Genomic DNA, 10,342 nt, shown 5'->3' on the forward strand with positions numbered 1-10,342 from the left:
GCCTGGGTGACAGAGTGAGACTCAGTCTCAAAAAACAAACAAACAAAAAAGAGTATATGCATACCTCATGACATACTATGTAGAGACTAACGTTGGAAAGAACTGCAGATGTAGCAGTGAGAAAAACAGGTAAAATACGGAGTCCAGAGATGTGAGGATTAGCCCCAGGCTGGATGTTAACAGCAGAAGTGACAAGTAGAGCTGACATGTCAGCAAAATGTCAAGAATGGTGAAGGGAAACCGGAAGTGAGCTGTGACCACTGGCATTGGCACCAAACTGCTCGCCAAACAGAATAGGTTGCTGCTATGATACGGCATCTGGATAATGTAAGTACTAAGGGAAGAAAGAACAGAAGAGCAGCCTGCACTGTCCCACAAAAAACTCAGCACATGACAGCCCACAGGAAAAACACAAAGACACACAAATACTACAAAGAAAATTTCAGAGGAATACTTTCTTTTTTTTTTTTCTTTTTCTTTTTTTTTTTTTTTTTTGAGACGGAGTCTCGCTGTGCTCCCAGGCTGGAGTGCAGTGGCGTGATCTCGGCTCACTGCAAGCTCCGCCTCCCGGGTTCACGCCATTTCTCCCGCCTCAGCCTCCCAAGTAGCTGAGACTACAGGCGCCTGTCACCACGCCCGGCTAGTTTTTTTTTTGTATTTTTAGTAGAGACGGGGTTTCACCATGTTAGCCAGGATAGTCTCGATCTCCTGACCTTGTGATCCACCCGCCTCGGCCTCCCAACAGAGGAATACTTTCCAAGAAGAGTCCATGGTCTGCGTAAGTAGTGACCATGTCAGTGACAATAACCCCTGGCATAGGCAGGCATAATGAAATGCCAGCTACGGGATGGAAGTAGTAGCTGGGGCACACAGGATCCTCAGATCTGGAAAAAGTCACCCAGACATGGAGGGGACAATCAAGGTGGGATGCACTTGGGTGACTGCAAGACTGCAGACTCTGCATCCTTCCCTGTGAGGCTGTGGGGGTATGGGGGCTCCTCAAGGAGAGGAGAAGACAGTATGCACACCTTAGTCTTACACATTAGTCTTACCAATGACAGAACTATGCAGGGAACTGAGAAAGAAGCAGAGCCCATAGTCTTGTCATGAGAAGGACAGACCTGCCGATAGGGAAAAGAGGAAGGGCACAGACTAGCTAAGGGCACAGGAATGGGTAAAAGAACCTTACCTAGGGAGGTTAAAAGAGCCAAGTTCTCCAGCATCACATCACGGTACAGGCATCTTTGAGCCTCATCAAGCAGACCCCATTCCTCCCAGGAGAAGTGTACGGCCACATCTTCAAAGGTCACAGTGCCCTGCCACAATGGGAACAGATGAAACCACCAACAATGCATACCCCCACATCTTTACCCCATGCCCATTCTCTTCCCAAGCTCCCCAACTGAGAGGAGAAACCAGCACATGGATAAATAGGCATCTAAGCTGGGGGCCTGGCATGGAAGGATCCATACTATCACATCATGAAATCCCCTGGAATGTCCAAGGTCATCTAAGTCTCAATACCAGGGCCCTGCAGCTGTCACTTACTCCCTTTCCAGATGCACGTCATTCTTCAGAATACACATCCCTCCTATCTCCAGACACCATAGCCCCAAGCCCAGGGCTGCCACCTCACTGCCCACACCATAGGCATCTCCCTGTTCTTACCCCCCATGTCACTGTTTTAATCTCTTCCTCTTTACCCCATTAGTGAAGGCAAGATTGCCACACTAGGGTTATGGATATGGCCAAATACACAAAACCTGACACTAGAAAGATGATAGAGCAGCAGGGCACGGTGGCTTACGCCTGTAATCCCAGCACTTTGGGAGGCCGAGGTGGGTGGATCACGAGGTCAGGAGTTCAAGACCAGCCTGACCAATATGGTGAAACCCCATCTCTACTAAAAATACAAAAATTAGCTGGGTGTGGTGGTGGGTGCCTGTAATCCCAGCTACTTGGGAGGCTGAGGCAGGAGAATTGCTTAAACCCGGGAGGCAGAGGTTGCAGTGAGCTGAGATTGTGAAACTGCACTCCAGTCTGGGCAACAGAGCGAGACTCCGTCTCAAAAAAAAAAAAAAAAGATGATACAACAGTTTATTAATCATATGTCCATAGAACCTGGGAGATGAGGACAACATGTACCACACAGGGTCACATGGGGGTCTAGTCCAGAAAAAAAGTGAATAACCAAAAGCTGTGGAATGCAAGCACTTTGAAAACAAAAAGATCAAGTGCCCCTGGTTCCCACAATGAGCTTCTTTGGAAAACTCCATGGCCTGGTAGGGAGCTGAAATCTGCTACAAAGTGATAGGCAGAAACTGTGCCTGGTCCCCTTGATAAAAAGAGTTGTCTGTCTGGGAGAAGGGTAGGGAGGGAAACTTGTCCTCAGGCCATTTGATGTCACCCTGATTTTACCAGAGGTCATACTGGGCCTTAATTTTAGACTTTACACCATAACTTAGCACACAGCATCGAGGATATGCTTGAAAAATTCAAACTAGGATCTAATACTACCCTAGATCTCCCAGGGCATCCACTAGTGGTAGCAGCCCCAAATCCTATGAAGGCTCCCTGGCTGGCTCCATTTTTTGCCTCAGACTTAGGCCACACAGAACCACATGTGCATCTCAGATAACCATGGCCGTTTTACACTTCTGTGATGTACTTGCTATCCCCTCGGCAGTGACAACCTTCTTCTGTCCACTTAACACTCAAAGACTAGCTCCACTGATCACCTGTCCGAGGCCAAGTGACTGTCACAGATGACCACATTGGCACCTGGCCTTATCCTCCAGGTTGAATAAAACACTCCCGGCCCCATCAAAGTTATCAAAAAATCCTGATGATTCCACAGAATGTTGAATAAGCACTAAGGAAAAAAAGGACAGCCATTTGCCTCAAATACACCTATGCCTCTGCATTCACCTTACATCCACTCTTTCCTTGAAAGCGTATGCCACCTGCCCAACTATCCTCTCCAAACACCCTACCTCCATAGCCACTAACCTCCCTTACCTCTGTTTAGAAAGCCCAAGAACATCACCCACTTATCCAACCAGAAGGCTTGGTTGGTCTTTAGCCCCCACTCTGCCCTTCTTGACCAAATAACCTGTACCACCATGCCTAAAGATTAACCATTCTAGGCCGGATGCGGTGGCTCACGCCTGTAATTCCAGAACTCTGGGTGGCTGAGGCGGGTGGATCACCTGAGGGCAGGAGTTTGAGACTAGCCTGACCAACATGGAGAAATCCCATCTCTACTAAATAAATACAAAATTAGCCGGGTGTGGTGGCGCATGTCTGTAATCCCACCTACATGGGAGGCTGAGGCAGGAGAATTGCTTGAACCTGGGAGGCGGAGGTTGTAGTGAGCCAAGATCACACCATTGCACTCCAGCCTAAAAAAAAAAAAAAAAAAAAAAAAAAGATTAACCCTTCTAAATGTAATCCGCAGCTCACTCACCTTAGTCCACACAATAACCACCATATTTTGGGTGTCTCCATTCTGAAGCACTCCCCAGATTTCCAGACCTGGGTGTTCACCGACCTACTTAATGCCTACTTAATGTGTCTGAAACATCTCAAACTCTTACATGACCAAATAAAGCTCCTGTTGTCTCCAGTGAATATTACTGTTAATACCAACTTCTCCATCTCAGTTGAAGAACTGTGGGGTCATCGCTGAATCCTGTTTCACTCCCTCGCTGTCTACATCAGAAAATTTAGTTGCCCCCTTTAAAAATTTGCGTCCAGAATGCAACACATCTAATCAATGATTCTGGTTCATTACCCTGGACTGGCTGTAGCTTCCACTCTGATCTTCTTTCCTCCTCCCTCAACCCCGCAGTCTGCTCTCCACGCTAACAGGATGGACCCCGTTAGGACTTGAGCAAGATCACCTCCCTCTTTTAACCCATACCTCCTATTACCTCCAGAATAGGTACCCAGCTTTTCAGGCAGCCACTGCAGTCCTGACTCCTTTCCCCTGCTCTTTGTTCCCAGCTAAAAGGAAAGAGATCTATGGTTTCCTCAAAAATCTCAGCTTAGTTTTACTAAGCACTTGCGCCTCCTGATACCAGTGCGACAGATAACCTTTCACAAGTTTCCACTGGCTGCCAAAAATGGGAACACCTCAGTATAACCCCTGGCATGGACTTAGAGCCCTGGGCTTGGAATTTCTCCAGGGCACCAGACCCAGGATTGGGGTAACAACACTTAAGAATACTAGAAAACCACAATCCCAAGAACATGTGGGTGCGGGTGGGGGCTACTCAGGGACTGGAACACTCTCCACTTCCTATGTGAGTTCTGTACGCCCTTCTACAACTAGGAGAACCAGCGAAAGAGGAATGCACCCCTGGTGAGGCTCGATGGGCTCAAGCCTCCCTGTACCCCTGCCTGGCCCTGAACTCAGGCTGGCTGTTTTACTTTCCGGCCTCAGTGCTGTCACCTCTTGCCAACTGCAGGGCAACGAAAAAAAGTTGCAGCCTCCCACTATCTCAATGTCCTCATCGCCCCATCGCTGCTCTTCCTGCGAACAGTCTTTGGAAAAGTTTTTAAACCCTAACATAGGGCGGGCGCGGTGGCTCACGCCTGTAATCCCAGCACTTTGGGAGGCAGAGGCAGGCGGGTCACTTGAGACCAGGAGTTCAAGACCAGCCTGGCCAAAATGGTGAAATCCCATCTCCACTAAAAATACAAAAAAGTAGCCGGACGTTGTGACGCAGGCTTGTAATCCCAGCTGCTGGGGAGGCTGCGGCAGGAGAATCGCTTGAACCCAGGAGTCGGAGGTTGCAGTGACCCGAGATCGCGCCATTGCACTCCAGCCTGGGCGGTAAGAGCGAAACTCCGTCTCAAAGAAAAAAAAAAAAACTAACATAAATGGCGTCCCTCCTTTGTTCAAAACTCTCCGTGGCTTCTAGCGTCCTCACAAGGAAGGTACAACCCTAGGAGTCACTCCGCCTCATATTCTTCGTTCCCTGCAGAAAACAGCTTTCCCAGTTCTCGCGGCTCAGTCGCGCCTCCGACCTTTGCACGCGCCGGTTCCCCCGCCTGTCACGCCCACACCTCGTCACACGCAGTGTCAGAAACGGCCCCACCCACGAGCGCCTCAGTGTCCCCGACCCTGGGCTGCGGGGACGCGAGCAGGCGCCCCTCACTGGTGGCTTTAGTGGGTGGGGGAAGGCGTGTGAGGCGGTGAGACGCGGCACTCACCCGAGCTGGCGCCCTCAGAGCGGCCGCTGCCATCAGACTCTGTGGGGGGAGCTGGGCCGGGAGCGGCGGGCGACCGGGGTAGGGACCCGGGGACAGGCCTGACGTGGGTCACCCAGGGCGGCGTCGCGAGGCTCAGACGCTTTCGTGCAGCAGGGACGACGACTCCCCTCACGCCTTCGCGGCCCCAACCCGGCGCTCTGCTGTCTCCGATCCGGTGAACACACCCCAGAGAAGCCAAAATGGCCGCCACGAAGAGGACCCCCCCCCCCCAAGTCCCTCCCTTTCTTTTTGTGACTCTCGTGGAAAGTCGGTCTTCTGAGCTCTTACCGGCTTAGTAGCGTGGCGTTCAACGCAGAGCATTCTGTGTAATGTAGTTTCCACAGATTCCCGAGGTCGGAGGGGGAACCCTCTGCACCGGCCGCTTGGAGTAAAAGCGAAGCTCCAGGGCGCTGGGCGATGAGAAATGGCTTATCCAGGTCCCCGGGCGGTGGAGGGGCTTCGCCCTTTCTTAAATGGGTCGTAATCAGACAGCGTATCAGAGGTGCCATCGGCAACTGATCACCCAAGTGTTTGGGGAATATGATTTCAAACTTGGTGAAGTTCAGCAGGCTCCCAGAGGCTAAAATCATTATCAGACGCTCCCTAAGACTGCCAATCCAAATATGCAAATCATTCCATAGAGCCATTCAGACACGAAATATATCTACCAATAGGGAAGCTAATAAACATTACCATATTAAGTTTATTGCTTTTTCTTTTCTTTTCTTTTCTTTTTTTAAGACAAAGTTTCCCTCTGCCCCCCGAGGCTGGAATGCAGCGGCACCATCTGGGATCACTGCAACCTCCGCCTCCCGGGTTCAAGCGATTCTCGTGCCTCAGCCTTCCAAGTAAGTGGGACTATAGGCGCACACCACCACGCTAGGCTAATTTTTTGTATTTTTAGTAGAGACGGAGTTTCACTATGGTGGTCCCAAACTCCTGACCCCAGGTGATCTACCTGCCTCGGTCTCTCTTCTATTTTTTTTTTTTTTTTTTAGATGGAGTCTTGCTCAGTCGCCCAGGCTGGAGTGCAGTGGCACGATCTCGGCTCACTGCAAGCTCCGCCTCCCGGGTTCACACCATTCTCCTGCCTCAGCCTCCCAAGTAGCTGGGACTACAGGCGCCGGTCACTACGCCCGGCTTTTTTTTTTTTTTTTTTGTATTTTCACCTTGTTAGCCAGGATGGTTTTGATCTCCTGACCTCGTGATCCGCCCATCTTGGCCTCCCAAAGTGCTGGGATTACAGGCATAAGCCACGGCACCCAGCCTCTATCATATTACATTTCAAATGTATGCACTCGGAAGCGTTGAAGTCAGTCTGTGCACTCTTGGTCAGGGACAGGTGAAAAACTACTTCAGATAGTGGCATGATAGTGCCTCCAGAAGATAGAAGAGAAATGTTGGGTCACCTTGAAGCGGTAGTACAAAGGTAGAATTCTATCTGTGATTCCAACAAAAAACATCTTTTGTCTGCATAGTCAGTTATTGTGTCCAATTACTGTGTCCAGTCAGTAACTGTATCCAATTCACTGAGCAACACTTTTATCCATTTCATAATTCTTTCTTGATATCTGAGATATATTCAATTCCTTTTAGAAGTCTAACATCAATCTCAAAAAAACAATGAAAGAAATGCTGCTTTGATAAGAGACAAAGGGGAGAGGTGGGACTTCTTAATCAGAAAGCCAGTGAAATGCATTGAAGGAAGTGAGAGATGAGCCATGTGCGTATTTTTAGAATAAATTCCAGGCAGAAGAAGCATGTTACTAGAATGCCTGGATGGCTGAAAACTTCACAGGGCTCTTCAGCATTGGAGGGCCTAGGGCTTCAACCCAGAAGGCCTTCATTTGCTTTGCTGGCTGCAGAGGCACTCAGGGTATATAGGTGAGAAATATCTATGGGATGGAGCTTGATTTCAGAATTAATAACAGAAATTCCCAGTAGGGACTTTTATGTCCCTCTGGCTGCATGACCCAAGCCAGCCTAGCCATTTATGCCAGGTAAAAGACAGCTGTAAAGACACGGAAAAATTTCAGAGTTTAAGCAGCACATTCTAACTCCCACTGCCTTTCTTTGCCAAGAGTCAAACTAGATATCCAGATGTCCCCAGAGATAAGCATATAATTGTCCTATTTCAGCTATAAAGTATCTCTATTCTCCACAGTCATCCCTTTGTTGGCTGGGTATTTTTAATTACAAATCACTATGTCTTAATATTACTCTACATAATTTTCTCTATTTATAGAACAGAACAAACAAAAAGGGCAGCTGTCAAAATACTTTGTGTGCATTATTTGAGATGTGGGTATTGCTTCAAAGTATTTCAGAAAACGCAATAGCTCAGCACAAAGGTGTTCATAATCATGCACAAGATTGGCAACTATTTTACCTCCTTCCATCATCAACTTTAAGAACAGTATCAACAGATTCATTCAATTCAAAGTTAATTCTAGTTCCTCTTCTAGCCAGTATTTTCCATAGATAGAACATCTTGTGGTTGTTTTAATTCAATTTCTCACTTTATTTTATGATCTATATCAATATTATCATAAGCTTTGTTTGAAATGTGTTAGTCAATTTGTGATGCCATAAAGGAATACCTGAGATTGGGTAGTTTATTAAAAATTACAATAAAATATATAAGAATATAAAATAAAAATATATAAGAGGGAGATGTATTTGGCTTACAGTTCTGCAGACAGCACATGAAGGAAAGTGCAAGTATCTGCTTTTGGTGAGGGCCTCAGGAAGCTTACAATTATGGCAAAAAGTGAAGGAGAGCCAGCATGTCACATGGTGAGGGAGGGAGCAAGAGAGGTAGGGAGGAGGTGCCAGGCTTTTCTAAACAACCAGATCTTGCATGAATTCAGTGAGAACTCACTCACTACCATGAGGACAGCACCAACCCATTCATGAGGGATCTACCCCCATGACCCAAAGACCTCTGACTAGGCCCACCTCCAACGTTGAAGGTCACATTTCAACTTGAGATTTGCAGGGAACATACATCCAAACCATATCAGAACCCATCAAATTAATTTTACCAAATACACCAGTATTACACCAAATAGCAGATAACATTATGAGTCTGATCATGATCATTACAAAATAAGTCAAAATTACAGTATATTCTCTACCTTTCCTCCAAATTGGGGTTCTTGCCCGTATACCAAATATATATGTTTTTTAGACATAGGTTCTCACTCTGTCACCCAGGCTGGAGTGTAGTGGCACAATCATGGTTCACTGCAGCCTTGAGCTCCTGGGTTCAAGTGATCCTCCCACCTCAGCCTCCCAAGTAGCAGCTCATATACCATATATTGTCCTACAAAAGGGTTTAAATCCAGGGCCAAGTATCATCCAGAGAATTTATTTATCTTTATCTATTTCTTTATTTGACTCTCGCTCTGTCACCCAGGCTGGAGTACACTGGCACGATCTCGGCTCACTGCAACCTCTGCCTCCTGGGTTCAAGCGATTCTCTTGCCTCCACCTTGAGTAGCTGGGATTACAGGCACCCACCACCACACCCAGCTAATTTTTGTGTTTTTTTTAGTAGAGACGGGGTTTCACCATGATGGCCAAGCTAGTCTCGAACTCCTGACTTCAAGTGATCCACCAGCCTCGGCCTCCCAAAGTGCTGGGATTATAGGTGTGAGCCACCATGTTCAGCCCAGAGAATTTAAATGTTCTTCTGAGGGCAGAGTAAATGCATACTGGGGACTATCCCGAATGAATGAAAATTGGCTTTGGTTTCCTAACAGAAAAGAAGGCATGAGCCAAATCTAGTACGGAATACTGATCTCTCTGAGCTTGTAGCACAGCTTTAGTTGTTGATGCCATATTAGACATAGCTGATCAAATGGAGGGACACCAATTTATCAAGTCTTCCATAATCTATAGTTAACTTACCAGATCCATCAACTTTTCTTCCAGGCCATCCTAAACTGAGGCTGGAGTGCAGTGGTGCAAATACAGCTCACTGCATCCTCAAACTCCTGGCCTTGAGTGATCCTCCCCTCAGCCTCCTGAGTAGCTAAGACTATAAGCATGTTCCACTACACTCAGCTAATATGTTTTCAATTTTTTCGTAGCGAGGCGGTCTCACTATGTTGCCCAAGCTGGTCTCAAACTGCTGTCCTCAAGTGATCCTCCTGCCCTGGCCTCCCAAAGTGTCAGGATTACAGGCATGAGCCACCGTACCCAGCCCATCCTAGACTACTAAATAGGGAATTTTAGTAATATACCTGCATCTAAAAGATGCTCAATTCAAGCCAACATTTATTTCCCCCCAGGAATTCTATGGTGTTATAAATTAATCACTTGAGTGAGATTAGCCAATTCTAAAGGTTCCCATCTAGCACGCTCAATTAAAACAGGACTAAAAGCAGATTTACATGGCATTCTGTCAATTCCAATAATGCCTTATGGTAACAGTGAAGCAAAAATCGTACCTAATTTCTGTCCATAAATTCCTCTATAGACCATATTTCTCCCGCTGCAAGCCTTCTCTAGCTGTATCACTATATTCGTGTAATTATATTTCCTTTTAAGTTTACATTAGCTAATTAAGTTATTGCAACATCAGTCATCAATTGTAGTAAAGTTTTCTCACTGCCTGCAGACCGTTTACTTCATTCCATTGAAAGTGAACTTGAAGTCCCAGCTGGAGGTCATGAGACCTTAACCAGGCCATTGTCAAAGGAAATTAAATTCTGGGACCCCAAACCTTTTTAGCCAAGGGGAAAAGTCAAGCTGGGACCTGGGTCACACAAACTTGCCTCCACCTTTTGGTTCCTAAATAAAATGGCTACAAGATAAAAAGCCACCCACCTTCACCATATTTTGCCCACAAGGAAGTTACTGGTGAGCTGTTAAAACTTCACCATGGTGGCTGGGTGCGGTGGCTCATGCCTGTAATCTCAACACTTTGGGAGGCCAAGGTGGGTGAATCACGAGGTCAGGAGTTCAAGACCAGTCTGGTCAAGATGGTGCAACCCCATCTCTACTAAAAAAAAAAAAAAAAAAAAACAAAAATTAGCCAGGTGTGGTGGCAGGTGCCTGTAATCCCAGCTACTCGGGAGGC

General features: G+C 47.0%; 1 protein-coding gene across 1 annotated transcript in view; it reads right to left on the reverse strand.

Annotated features, from left to right (window-relative positions):
- The window catches only part of ZNF154 (zinc finger protein 154), an 8,322-nt gene extending 2,848 nt beyond the window's left edge, over nucleotides 1-5,474 (reverse strand). Inside the window, exons 1-2 of the mRNA XM_011979699.1 lie at nucleotides 5,218-5,474; nucleotides 1,190-1,316 (exon numbers count right to left, since the gene is read on the reverse strand). Coding sequence (XP_011835089.1) covers nucleotides 1,190-1,316; nucleotides 5,218-5,250 — 160 coding nt within the window. The 5' untranslated portion in view covers nucleotides 5,251-5,474. The remainder of the gene's footprint in view (nucleotides 1-1,189; nucleotides 1,317-5,217) is intronic.
- Between the last annotated feature and the right edge of the window lie 4,868 nt (nucleotides 5,475-10,342).

Source organism: Mandrillus leucophaeus, unplaced genomic scaffold (genome assembly GCF_000951045.1).
Source record: "Mandrillus leucophaeus isolate KB7577 unplaced genomic scaffold, Mleu.le_1.0 Scaffold205, whole genome shotgun sequence".
NCBI lineage: Eukaryota > Metazoa > Chordata > Mammalia > Primates > Cercopithecidae > Mandrillus > Mandrillus leucophaeus.